This window comes from Heterodontus francisci, chromosome 20 (genome assembly GCF_036365525.1).
Source record: "Heterodontus francisci isolate sHetFra1 chromosome 20, sHetFra1.hap1, whole genome shotgun sequence".
Lineage (NCBI taxonomy): Eukaryota > Metazoa > Chordata > Chondrichthyes > Heterodontiformes > Heterodontidae > Heterodontus > Heterodontus francisci.
Genome location: NC_090390.1, coordinates 86,230,238 through 86,244,228, shown reverse-complemented (window position 1 = coordinate 86,244,228; position 13,991 = coordinate 86,230,238). Strand labels below are relative to the sequence as shown.

Genomic DNA, 13,991 nt, shown 5'->3' with positions numbered 1-13,991 from the left:
ACCCTATGACCCCCGTAGACGCGTGAACAAATCATATCACTGCTGCGGCTGCACTGATTTAACTAAAGATTCAACGGAAATCCAGTTATTTCTATTTTCTTTATTTCTGTCAGTGATAATTACAAATATTCTTTAATTTTTAAATATATTCATTTATTTATTAATCGCAATCCGGAAATGACTTTCTCCTGGTCTATTTCCGGTGGGGTAATCAATGCCCGGTGGTTTATCGACGCCTGCGGCCTTAATTAGAGTTTAAAGTGCGGAAAATTCTTATTTATTCCTTTCCAATTTACCAGGAGGTTCTGTCCATTGGGATGGGAGGTTCTTATTGACTGCTTCTCTCTCAATGGGAATTGGCTTGGTGCTTTTTTAATTTAAAATCTGTCTGAAGAGGATTTGTGGGTGAAAAGAGTGTTTATTTAGATTAAGCATTGATTTAATTGTGTTTGTGTTTGTATTTAAATTAAAGGACTTCTTGTACTTAACAGATGCAATTGTCCTGCTGTCCAAGTGCAGAAAGATTACAAATACTCTCATGAAGATCTCTGGTCAGTATCTTAAGGGCATGTTTATGAATTTTACACATACTGACCAGCACGTTCACCCCAACACACACACAATACCCCAAAGTGGGAATTGAGCCATTTCATTTTTCCCTCCCTTAGCTCTGGCACAGAATTTGACTAGTGTGGTTCTACTTACAGCCTAGTGAAGATCAGAAAGCTGCACTCACTAGTGATCAACATTTTGTTGTAAAATTTTCATCTTTGTTTCAGATCCATCCATGGCCTTGCCCCTCCCTATCTCTGGAACCTCCTGCAGCCTTACAACTCTTGAGTTGCCAACATTCCTCCAACGCTGCCCTGTTGGGCATGACTGTTTGTTTTTCATTGTTCCACCATTGGTGACTGCCTTCATCTGCTGAGACCCTAAGCTCTGGAATTCCCTCCCTAAATCTTTCCACCTTTTTACCTTTCCTCCTTTAAGACGCTGCTTAAAACCTACCTGTTTCACTTGTCTTAATATCTCCTTATATGCTCGCTGTCAAATTTTGTCTGATAATGCTCCTTGCGTTAAAAGCACTATATAAATGCAAGTTGTTATTGTTGTTTGAGTTTCACAGCATAGAATGCATTTGCCAGCAATGCAGTTTCAGAGACTTTAACATAGTAAATTGTGTCAAGTTAGGGTGTTGCAATGGGTTAGATTCTCACTGTTCATCTGTAGTAATTCAGCCTAGACTGATGGAAGGAAAGTCTCCTCTGTCCACTGTCATCAAGGCGCCACATAAAGAGATTTGAATTTCTGTAGTGCCTTTCATAAGCTCAGGATGACCCAAAGTGCTTTACAGCCAATGAAGTACTATTGAAGTGTATTCACTGTTGTAATGAAGGAAACGAGGCAAACAATTTACGCACAGCAAACTCCCACAAACAGCAATGAGATGATGAGTAGATCATCTGTTTTAGTGATGATGAGGGATAATGGGGAGAATTTCCCTGCTCTTCTTTGAATAGTTCTGTTGGATCTCTTATATCCCCTGGGGGCAGCTGTGGCCTTAATTTAACATCTCATCTGAAAATTGCAGATCTCTCAGTACTGCAGTAGGAGTAAAAACAAGAAATGCTGGAATCACTCAGCCGGTCTGGCAGCATCTGTGGAAAGAGAAGCAGAGTTAACGTTTCGGGTCAGTGACCCTTCTTCGGAACTGACAAATATTAAAAATGTCACAGGTTATAAGCAAGTGAGGCAGGAGATAACAAAGGAGAAGGTGTAGATTGGACAAGGCCACATAGCTGACCCCATTGAAGATAGGCGGGCTGACTCCTACTACTTCCGAAAAAGGGTCACTGACCCGAAACGTTAACTCTGCTTCTCTTTCCACAGATGCTGCCAGACCTGCTGAGTGATTCCAGCATTTCTTGTTTTTATTTCAGATTTCCAGCATCCGCAGTATTTTGCTTTTATATTACTGCAGTAGGAGTGTTAGCTTAGATTTTATGTTCAAATCCTTGGAGTGGGGCTTTAGCCCACAACCTTCTGAATCAGTTAAGAGTGCTACCCACTGAGTCACTGACACCTAAAGTGAAGAAACATGAAAAATGTTTTAGCAAACTTCAGCCCAGTTGCTGATGAGCCAGGAGCGACAGTCCAAAGTGCGTGGGTACTGATGTTCCCAGTCTCAGTCAGAATGGTCACAGGGTGTGACGGTTGTGGTAAATGGGGAAAAGGTATTAGAGGGTGTTTTTTTAAGGTTTGGGCTAAGTAGAGGGAGCATTACTTTGTATTGACTCACCCACACCTGAGCATGTTTGATGCTGACACTGGGCACTTCAAGGGAAGTGTTCTATTCCCTAACTCTAACATCATTCATAATGAACTCAAAAATCACACACAAAGGATTAACGGTCGCTGCTCCCCAGTGACCTCGTTAGTGAATCAGACCAGGAAAATGAGGGGGAAATCATCAAGGAATTTTGACTCCTGTTTTTGTTCACCATCCAGCGATTCCTGTTGAAAACTGTGTGTGTACGTACACATCTGGGAACATCAGCTGAAAACACCTTAGCTACCCAGATAGATTTAAAGATTTAAAGTCTGTATACTTTTTGAGAAATGTAGACTCGGGAGACTTGATCACAGTCTGTAAGGTAATTAAGGGACTGGAGTTATTTCTATTGGTTAGGTTGGGGTCGTGCTTGTAAGTTACCCAAGAATAGAGTAAGGTTACCTGTTAAATGGTTCTTTTCCCAGAGAATTGTAGATCTATGGAACAAGTTGCCGACTCGTGCGGTGAACTCTGATTCGCTGAATATCTTCAAATGAAAACTGGACCAGAGGCTGGGCCAGAGATCAAGTCGTACAAGAGGTGGGTACCAAGTAACATAAGCTGTGGTCTAGTTTTGATCATCTTGGGGAGTCAGGAGAGGAATTTTCCAGATTAGCTTTTTCTATAATTGGTCTTGGGTTTTAACCGGCTTTTAAACCTCTGCTGGGAGATTGCATGGGTTTGAAATGTCTTGATCATACAGCATTAGGAAGCTATGCTAAGCCTTTTTTTTATTCGTTCACTGGATGTTGGCATTGCTGGCTAGGCCAATATTTATTGCGCCTCCCCAATTCCCTTTGAGAAGGTGGTGGTGAGCTGCCGCCTTGAACCGCTGCAGTCCATGTGGGGTAGGTACACCCACAGTGCTGTTAGGAAGGGAGTTCCAAAATTTTGACCCAGCATCAGTGAAGGAACGGTGGTATAGTTGCAAGTCAGGATGGTGTGTGGCTTGGAGGAGAACTTGCAGATGGTGGTTTTCCCGTGTATCTGCTGCCCTTGTCCCAGGTGGTAGAGGTTGCGGGTTTGGAAGGTGCTGTCAAAGGAGCCTTGGTGAATTGCTGCAGTGCATCTTGTAGATGGTACACACTGCTGCCACTGTGTGTCGGTGATAGAGGAAGTGAATGTTGAAGGTGGTGGATGGGGTGCCACTCAAGTGGGTTGCTTTTTCCTGGATGATGCCGAGCTTCTTGTGTGTTGTTGGAGCTGCACTCATCCAGGCAAGTGGAGAGTTTTCCATCACACTCCTGACTTGTGCCGTGTAGCTGGTGGACAGGCACTGGGGAATCAGGAGGTGAGTTGTTCACTGCTGAATGTCCAGCCTCTGACCTGCTCTTGTAGCCACGGTATTTAAATGGCTGGTCCAGTTTAGTTTCTGGTCAATGTTAAACCCCAGGATGTTGATAGTGGGGAATTCAGCGATGATAATGCCATTGAATGTCAAGGGGAGATGGTTAAATTCTCTCTCGTTTGAGATGGTCATTGCCTGGTGCTTGTGTGGCACAAATGCAACTTGCCACTTCTCAGCCCAAGCCTGAATGTTGTCCATGTGTTGCTGCATATGGACACACACTGCTTCAGTGTCTGAGGAGTTGCGAATGGTGCTGAACATTGTGCAATCATCAGCGAACATACCCACTTCTGACCTTATGATGGAGGGAAGGTCATTGATGAAGCAGCTGAAGATGGTTGGGCCTAGGATACTACCCTGAGGAACTCCTGTAGTGTGTCCTGGGACTGAGATGATTGACCTCCAACAATCATAACCATCTTCCTTTGTGCTGGGAATGATTCCAACCAGTGGAGAGCCCCTGATTCCTATCGACTCCAATTTTCCTAGGGCTCCTTGATGCCGCAGTCGGTCAAATGCTGCCTTGGTGTCCAGGGCAGTCATTCCCACCCCACCTCTTGAGTTCAGCTCTTTTGTCCATTTTGGACTAGGCTGTAATGAGGCCAGGAACTGAGTGGCCCTGGCAGAACCCAAAATGAGTGATAGTGAGTAGGTTATTGCTGAGTAAGTGCCACTTGGTAGCACTGTCAACGCCATCTTGCATCATTTTGCTGATGATCGACAGTATTAATCACTGGTTAGGCCTCAGCTGGAGTATTTTGTCCAATCCTGGACACCAGATGGGGTAAGAAGAGAGGAGAACATGGAGGTGTATAGGGGGTATTTGAAATTTATTTTGTGGAATTAAAATCCTGATCATTGGAACAGGTTGGTTCACAGTTGGCCAAGACTGCAAGTCTGTCGTGCAGAGCATGGAGCCCCAGGGGATCGTAAAGGCATTTCGAAAGGTGAAACGAGCACAGGACGTCCCATCAGCAGCTGCTGGACTGTCCCAGAAGAAAGCTAAGCCGAATGAAATCAGGAAAGGTAGAGCAAACTGACCTTCACCTTTGCAGTGCAGAAGTTGTAACAGCTGGAAACTAAGTATAATCTGGAGATGAGGAATAAAAAAAATGTGTACTTGTTACAGATGATCTGGTCATTATCACATTGCTGTTTGTGGGATCTTGCTGTATGCAAATTGGCTGCTGCGTTCCTAAGTTACAATAGTAACTACACTTCAAAAGCATTACATCGGCTGTAAAGCACCTCTGGGACCTCATCAGGTTGTGAAAGGCACTATGCAAATGCAAATCTTTATTTAGTTTTTTAACATGTCTTTCAGAAATGTGTCAAGCCAAGTAGGCAAGCACAACAGCCATTTTATGCACAGAAAGTTCCCAAACAAAAAGTATTGAGGTGGTTGGCCTGTTAATCTGTCTTTTGATAGAGTTTAGCTGGGTGAGAAACGTTGATTTGAAAACCAGGAGAACTCTCTGTTGTTCCTCGATTTGTTAATATCCAGTTGATCCACCCAAACAAGGTCCTGATTTAACATCTTATCTGAAGGATGACACTTCCAACAATGCAGTACCCCCTCAATACTGCTTTGGAGTTTCAGAACTCCGTTTCCTGCTGGGATCAGATAGCCCACACAGTGAGAAAGAGTGAGAATGGAGCATTGGAGTTCTGCTTCTCGGTCCCAGATTTAATTATTCTTCTCCCTCTCTTCCCAAACCCCTGCACTCCACCCATTCCAGAAATCGCTTCCCGGTCAAGAAGTGGACGTCAGACCTGCTGTTAAACTGTTCAGTGACACTCAATAATCAATTTTAGCCTTCTGTTTGGAACAATGCAGAAACAGTTCTGTGGATGACACACTCTGCACAGTCCCAAATTCTACATTATAGCGAAGAAACAAAAATTGTGTATTATCACATTGCAGGTTACTGGGCATAATGCACATATTAAATAGCAGATCTCCCCTAATGTTGCTGCTGGTGAGTCTCAGTCTCTGTTATCATAGAATCTCACAACAAAGATGGAGGCCATTCGGTGCTGGCTCTTAGAGCTTTCCAATTTGGTCCAACTCCCCAGATTTATCCCCATAACCCTGCAAATAATAATCCTCTTCAAGTACATGTCGATTTACCTTTTGAAAGTTGCTGTGGAATCTGCTTCCACCGCACATTCAGGTAGTACAAACCAGATCTTAATAACCCTCCGTGTGAAAAAAAATTCTCCTCACCTCCCCTCTAGTTTTTTTGCCAATCATTTTACATCTGTGACCTCTGGTTACTTACTTGCTTTTTGTGTAGGTTCCCCCTCCCCCCACAATACCACTCCCTGCTGCCCCATTTAGCTTTGCCTCCTCCACACAGCAGAACCAAGGACTGATGGTCCCAGCTCCTTTCAAGAGTCCGTAACACATACCACCACATGGCATTTGGCATTTATTAAAATACTCATCTTTCCTTTCTTTATCCCATTTCTACAGAGCCCTGGTTGAGTGGAATGACAGCATACATTGTCCAGGCAGGGATTGGAAAGGCCCGGACAGAAATTTTTCAGAAGCAGATTATACAGAACGGTGGTTCGGTCAGCCTTGCTTTCTCCCCTGCCGTTACCCATGTGATCATAGACGATGGGATGGATTGTGACCGTGCCTTTCGCCTCCTGAAGCTGGAGGTGCTGCCTCCCAAAGTCCAGCTAGTGCGATCCACGTGGCTCAGTTTATGCATCTCGGAGAGGAAAGTTCTGAGCACGGCGGGCTACAGCATCTTCATCCCAGACAGGTACCTGCAGCCTGAGCAGCAGATCAAGACTCAGGGGTCAGGGGGAGAGGGTCAGCAAGAGAACACAGAGATCAACAGCCAATTGGGGAAAAAGTCAGATGCCGAGTTGAACTGCACCGAGGCAGAAGAACCTTTTGTTGAGAAGCCAAGAGAGACCACAGCTGAGGAAAACAGTGGAACAATACAAGCCTCTGCAGGACAGGTACAGTAAAACTCCCCCCCCCCCCCCCCCCCCCTACAATATCCCCTTTTCTATTCCCCTCTAGCCCTACAATTCTCTTAGATCTATGCAACCCTTCAGTTTCAGCCTCTTGAGCATCCTGAATTTTAATTGCTCTACCATTGGTGGCCATGCCTTCAGCCGCCTGAGCCCCAAACTCTTGAATTCTTTCCATAAACCTCTCCACCTCTCTCCCCTTCTTTAAGATGCTCCTTAAAACCTACCTCTTTGACCAAGCTTTTGGTCTCCTGTCATAATATCTCCTTATGTTCTTTTATTAATTCGTGGGATGTGGGTGTCACTGGCTATGCCAGCATTTATTGCCCATCCCTAATTGCCCTTGAGAAGGTGGTGGTGAGCTGCCTTCTTGAACCGCTGCAGTCCATGTGGGGTAGGTACACCAACAGTGCTGTTCGGAAGGGAGTTCCAGGATTTTGACCCAGCGACAGTGAAGGAACGGCGATATAGTTCCAAGTCAGGATGGTGTGTGGCTTGGAGGGGAATTTGCAGATGGTGGTTTTCCCGTGTATCTGCTACCCTGTCCTTCTAGGTGGTAGAGGTCATGGGTTTGGAAGATGCTGTCAAAGGAGGCTTGGTGAGTTGCTGCAGTGCATCTTGTAAATGGTACACACTGCTGCCACTGTGCGGCAGTGGTGGAGGGAATGAATGTTGAAGGTGGTGGATGGGATGCCAATCAAGTGGGCTGCTTTGTCCTGGATGGTGTCGAGCTTCTTGAGTGTTGTTGGAGCTGCATTCATCCAGGCAAGTGGAGAGTTTTCCATCACACTCCTGACTTAGATGGTGGACAGACATTGGGGAGACATGAGGTGAGTTACTCGCTGCAGAATCCCTGACCTGCTCTTGTAGCCACAGCATTTACGTTGCTGGTCCAGTTCATCTTCTGGTCAATGGTAACACCCTCCCCCCAGGATGTTGATAGTGGGGGATTCAGTGATGGTAATGCCATTGAACATCAGGGGGAGATGGTTAGATTCTCTCTTGTTTGAGATGGTCATTGTCTGGCGCTTGTGTGGAGCGAATATTACTTGCCACTTATCAGCCCAAGCTTGGATGTTGACCAGGTCTTGCTACAGATGGACACGGGCTGCTTCAATACCTGAGGAATTGCGAATGGTGCTGAACATTGTGCAATCATCAGCGAACATCCCCACATCTGGCCTAATGATGGAGCGAAGGTCATTGATGAAGCAGCTGAAGATGGTTGGGCCGAGGACACTACCCTGAGGAACTCCTGCAATGCTGTCCTGGGATTGAGATGATTGACCTGCAACAACCACAACCATCTTCCTATGTGTTTTGGTGTCAAATTTTGACTGATAGCCCTCCTGTGAAGCACTTCAGGATGTTTTACTCTGTGAAAGGAGCTATATAAGGAGCAAGTTGCTGTTGTCTACTTGGACTCTGAAGAATTCTGGGCGGCACAGGACTCTGGGTGGTGCAGTGGTTAGCACCGCAGCCTCACAGCTCCAGCGGCCCGGGTTCAGTTCTGGGTACTGCCTGTGCGGATTTTGCAAGTTCTCCAATTGACCGCGTGGGTTTCCGTCGGATGCTCCGGTTTCCTCCCACAGCCAAAGACTTGCAGGTTGATAGGTAAATTGGCCATTATAAATTGCCCCTCGTGTAGGTAGGTGTTAAGAGAATGGTGGGGATGTGGTAGGGAATATGGGGTTAATGTAGGATTCGTATAAATGGGTGGTTGTTGGTCGGCACAAGCTCGGTGGGCCGAAGGGCCTGTTTCAGTGCTGTATCTCTAAATTTAAAAAAAAATAAATAAAATTGTCCAAAATTTTCACCTGTACATTTTTCACTGCCCTGTGGCACCTAACCTGAGCCCATCCCTATCCTTAGCCAGTGTAGACATATACAGATATTCTGACAGGAGTCATTGGAGAGCCTTCCAAGTAGGAGCCAGACTGCCAGAGTGGGAACCAGTATTCCAAAGTGGGAATCAACCATTGGGAGTGGGAACCATGGCTGATTGCCAACCTTCTCCCTCAACTGTGGCCAGTTGCAGCACCACAGCTACTACACTGCAGAGATCAGCTGACTCAGCTACAATCAGGGATTGAACCTGGGAGCTCTGGTCTATATTACTCAGTGAGTGGGGCGGGGTGGGGAGAGTGGGGTGCGATTCAGATACAGAGTATGTACTGGATGGAGCAATCACTCCATTCTCATGGTCAGGCCTCATTTAAATCTGATCAACAAGCTGCAGGGGCTCAACTAAAACCAGTGGCCATTCCACAGAGGCAAGCGGAAATCAATTCTTGTTCTCTGTGGGGTTGGGGAGCACCCTGGCGAGGGGGTGCAGACATACAGCGAGGCGCCAGCTGTTGTCTCTCTAGTTTTTGGAGGGAGCTTACAGCATTCCCACTAGAACTTAAAAATCACATTGGGGGTCCTAAGATCAGTGTAGGACCCCAATTTAAATGAGAAGGTTTCTGCCTTAGTTGTGCGTGAGTGCTGACAGCCCTTTCAAGCCCTGTTTGAAAATTGGGTTTTTAAAAGAAAATCCTTCCCTGCTGCTTTTTTCTGCGTCACTGGGAATATAATGTCAGCCATGGCTCAGCACTCTCACCTGTGAGTCAGAACATCTTGGGTTCAAGGCCCACGCCAGAAATCTGACCACATAATCCAGACTGATACTCCCTGAGCCAATACTGAGGGAGCTCTGCACTGTCGGGGAGGCAGTGCTGAGGGAGCACTGCACAGTCGGAGAGGCAGTACTGAGGAAGCACTGCACTGTCGGAGAGGCAGTGCTGAGGGAGCACTGCACAGTCGGAGAGGCAGTACTGAGGGAGCTCTGCACTGTCGGGGAGGCAGTGCTGAGGGAGCACTGCACAGTCGGAGAGGCAGTACTGAGGAAGCACTGCACAGTCGGAGAGGCAGTGCTGAGGGCGCACTGCACAGTCGGAGAGGCAATACTGCGGGAGCACTGCACTGTCGGAGAGGCAATACTGAGGAAGCACTGCACTGTCGGAGAGGCAATACTGAGGGAGCACTGCACTGTCGGAGAGGCAATACTGAGGGAGCACTGCACTGTCGGAGAGGCAATACTGAGGAAGCACTGCACTGTCGGAGAGGCAATACTGAGGAAGCACTGCACTGCTGGAGAGGCAGTACTGAGGGAGCGCTTCACTGTCGGAGAGGCAATACTGAGGAAGCGCTGCACTGTCGGAGAGGCAATACTGAGGAAGGACTGCACTGTCGGAGAGGCAATACTGAGGGAGCGCTGCACTGTCGGAGAGGCAGTACTGAGGGAGCGCTGCACTGTCGGAGAGGCAGTACTGAGGGAGCGCTGCACTGTCGGAGAGGCAGTACTGAGGGAGCGCTGCACTGTCGGAGAGGCAGTACTGAGGGAGCGCTGCACTGTCGGAGAGGCAAAACTGAGGGAGCGCTGCATGTCGGAGAGGCAGTACTGAGGGAGCGCTGCACTGTCGGAGAGGCAGTACTGAGGGAGCGCTGCACTGTCGGAGAGGCAATACTGAGGGAGCGCTGCACTGTCGGAGAGACAATACTGAGGGAGCGCTGCACTGTCGGAGAGGCAATACTGAGGGAGCACTGCACTGTCGGAGAGGCAATACTGAGGAAGCACTACACTGTCGAAGAGGCAATACTGAGGGAGCGCTGCACTGTCGGAGAGGCAGTACTGAGGAAGCACTGCACTGTCGGAGAGACAGTACTGAGGAAGCACTGCACTGTCGAAGAGGCAGTACTGAGGGAGTGCTGCACAGTCGGAGAGGCAGTACTGAGGGAGCGCTGCACAGTCGGAGAAGCAGTACTGAGGGAGCGCTGCACTGTCAGAGAGGCAGTACTGAGGGAGTGCTGCACAGTCGGAGAGGCAGTATTGAGGGAGTGCTGCACAGTCGGAGAAGCAGTACTGAGGGAGCGCTGCACTGTCGGAGAGGCAGTACTGAGGGAGTGCTGCACAGTCGGAGAAGCAGTACTGAGGGAGCACTGCACTGTCGGAGAGGCAGTACTGAGGGAGTGCTGCACAGTCGGAGAGGCAGTATTGAGGGAGTGCTGCACTGTCGGAGAGGCAGTACTGAGGGAGCGTGCACTGTTGAAGAGGCAGTACTGAGGGAGTGCTGCACAGACGGAGAGGCAGTACTGAGGGAGCGCTGCACAGTCGGAGAAGCAGTACTGAGGGAGTGCTGCACAGTCGGAGAAGCAGTACTGAGGGAGTGCTGCACAGTCGGAGAGGCAGTATTGAGGGAGTGCTGCACTGTCGGAGAAGCAGTACTGAGGGACCGCTGCACTGTCGGAGAGGCAGTACTGAGGGAGTGCTGCACAGTCGGAGAAGCAGTACTGAGGGAGCGCTGCACTGTCGGAGAGGCAGTACTGAGGGAGCGCTGCACTGTCGGAGAGGCAGTACTGAGGGAGCGCTGCACTGTCGGAGAGGCAGTACTGAGGGAGTGCTGCACAGTCGGAGAGGCAGTATTGAGGGAGTGCTGCACTGTCGGAGAAGCAGTACTGAGGGAGCGCTGCACTGTCGGAGAGGCAGTACTGAGGGAGTGCTGCACAGTCGGAGAAGCAGTACTGAGGGAGCGCTGCACTGTCGGAGAGGCAGTACTGAGGGAGTGCTGCACAGTCGGAGAGGCAGTACTGAGGGAGTGCTGCACAGTCGGAGAGGCAGTACTGAGGGAGTGCTGCACAGTCGGAGAAGCAGTACTGAGGGAGCGCTGCACTGTCGGAGAGGCAGTACTGAGGGAGTGCTGCACTGTCGGAGAGGCAATACTGAGGGAGCGCTGCACTGTCGGAGAGGCAATACTGAGGGAGTGCTTCACAGTCGGAGAGGCAATACTGAGGGAGTGCTTCACAGTCGGAGAGGCAGTACTGAGGGAGTGCTGCACAGTCGGAGAGGCAGTACTGAGGGAGTGCTGCACAGTCGGAGAGGCAGTACTGAGGGAGTGCTGCACAGTCGGAGAGGCAGTACTGAGGGAGTGCTGCACAGTCGGAGAGGCAGTACTGAGGGAGTGCTGCACTGTCTGAGAGGCAGTATTGAGGGAGTGCTGCACAGTCGGAGAGGCAGTACTGAGGGAGTGCTGCACTGTCGGAGAGGCAATACTGCGGGTGTGCTGCACTGTCGGAGAGGCAATACTGAGGGTGTGCTGCACAGTCGGAGAGGCAGTACTGAGGGAGTGCTGCACTGTCGGAGAGGCAATACTGAGGGAGTGCTGCACAGTCGGAGAGGCAATACTGAGGGAGTGCTGCACAGTCGGACAGGCAGTACTGAGGGTGCGCTGCACTGTGGGAGAGGCAATACTGAGGGAGTGCTGCACTGTCGGAGAGGCAATACTGAGGGAGTGCTGCACAGTCGGAGAGGCAATGCTGAGGGTTTGCTGCACAGTCGGAGAGGCAATACTGAGGGAGTGCTGCACAGTCGGACAGGTAGTACTGAGGGTGCGCTGCACTGTGGGAATGGCATCTTTCAGATGCGACATTAAACCAACGCCCCATCTGCCCTCTTAGGTGGATATAAAAGATCCCATGGCCATTATTTTGAAGAAGAGCAGATGATTTCTGCCCAGTGTCCTAGGCAATGTTTATCTCTCAACTAACATCACTAAAACAGATTATCTGGTTAATATCACTTTGTTGTTTGTGGGATCTTGCTGTGCACAAATTGGCTGCCGCATTTTCTACATTACAACAATTCCTCCACTTTAAAAGTACTTAATTCACTGTGAAGCACTTTGCGGCATCCTGAGGTTGTGAAAGGTGCTATAGAAATGCAAGTCTTTCTTACACGTTTACAAACAGACAAAATGGGGGAGATTTGGGATGCAGCTGTATCTAAATGTGATGCATTGGTGAGGTATTCACCCCTTGCACTGAATGCCCTCCATGGTGTCTCCCCAGTTATCCGAAGACGAAGGTGGAAGTGAGGCTGAAGATGACAGAGTCTCCGAGCATGAGCTGCAAACACTGATCTCTGGGACCAGCTATTCAGCCAGTGAATCTGACCGCAGTGAACCAGCCATCAGTGGCAAGTGGGTGTGTGCCCAGTCATCTGAAAGCAAGAAGCAAAACCACAACAAGCCCATCACAGACAAGCTAGAGGTGTTGGCGGCTGCATACACATATCAAGGTGACAAGTGGCGAGCGCTGGGATACGCCAAGGCCATTAATGCCCTGAAGTGTTGCCAGAAGCCAGTGTCCTCCTATCAGGTAAAATCTCTGCCTTTTCCTCCTAAATGAAGGAACATCCATTTTGAATCACACACTGGGAGTAATTTTAACCTAATCACTGCAACCACCCCCCCTCACCCAACCAGGAATCGGACAGGATCCGGTACTTTTGCACTCCGGCTGATTTTACTCTCCATTGACCTCATGTTAAAATGACCCCCATTGTGTACAGTTTTAATTTTTGTCGTATTCCTCCTTTAAGAGTTGCAAGAGTCTCTGCCTCAACCAATCCCTGTGGCAAAGCATTCCAAGCTCCAGTAGCATTCTGTGTAAAGACATTTGTCTCAACCTTTCCCCTCACATCATTGAATTCCCAGCCAGAGGAAATGTTTACTCTACTAAAAACTCTTCAGAATTTTGAAAACTTGTACTAAATGTGCTTTTAGCTCTCTCTCTCCTTCAGTGGAAATATTACCAGAAATTCAAGTCTGTCCTCAAAGTTTTCCAATCCTGACTCATTCCCTCTCCGAGTGATAATAAAGGGAATATCTTACAATCCCTTCTAGCACCTTCTCAATAATGGATGTCCGCAATCTGCAGCCAGGGTTAACATCAAGCAGCTCCTGGTCAGGCAGAGCAGGGATGAGATGCAGCATAAAGGACTGTCCAACATATGACCCATGGCCAGAATCTGGCCCTCCAAAGGTTTCCATCTAGCCCGCAGATGTATTTCAGAGATGAGAAATTTTCCATTGTCCTCTTCTTTAAGACCGGCTTTTAAAAAAAATTGCGCTTTTAGTTTCACAGCTGACAGGCGCTGGGTGCGGGAACAGCTGTTTCCCAACTTTGGACAGATTTGGGATTTTCAGGCGGGTTCCTTTTTTTTAATAAGCCCGCCGGAAAACCCCAAATCTGTCCGAAGTCGGAAACTGCTGTTTCCACTCAGAGGACCTGTCAGCTGCACACTAAACACGATTTTTAAAAAAACTAACCAACCACAAAGCTGCTGTGCTGAGCGTTCCCGCTCCCTGCAACTGTTGGGGAAAGAGGCGGGGTACAGTGAGGGAGGGGGGACAGAGAGAGGCAAGGGACGAAGGGAGAAAGAGAGGGGTACAGGGAGGGACGGGGTTTGGACAGAGAGATGGGGGGACAGAGAGAGAGGGG

The 13,991-nt window shown here is 48.6% G+C and overlaps 1 protein-coding gene across 5 annotated transcripts in view; it reads left to right on the top strand.

Annotated features, from left to right (window-relative positions):
- The first annotated feature begins 15 nt into the window (after positions 1-15).
- The window catches only part of poll (polymerase (DNA directed), lambda), a 49,852-nt gene continuing 35,876 nt past the window's right edge, over positions 16-13,991 (top strand). The window contains exons 1-6 of one of the 5 annotated variants that reach the window (XM_068053183.1): positions 16-108; positions 492-551; positions 2,758-2,872; positions 4,548-4,706; positions 6,157-6,656; positions 12,558-12,866. In XM_068053183.1, the coding sequence (XP_067909284.1) occupies positions 4,592-4,706; positions 6,157-6,656; positions 12,558-12,866 (924 nt within the window). In that variant the 5' untranslated portion in view covers positions 16-108; positions 492-551; positions 2,758-2,872; positions 4,548-4,591. Of the gene's footprint in view, positions 109-138; positions 261-491; positions 552-2,757; positions 2,873-4,547; positions 4,707-6,156; positions 6,657-12,557; positions 12,867-13,991 lie in introns of those variants that run through there. The other 4 variants (XM_068053184.1, XM_068053185.1, XM_068053187.1 and 1 more) reach the window with 4 other exon arrangements.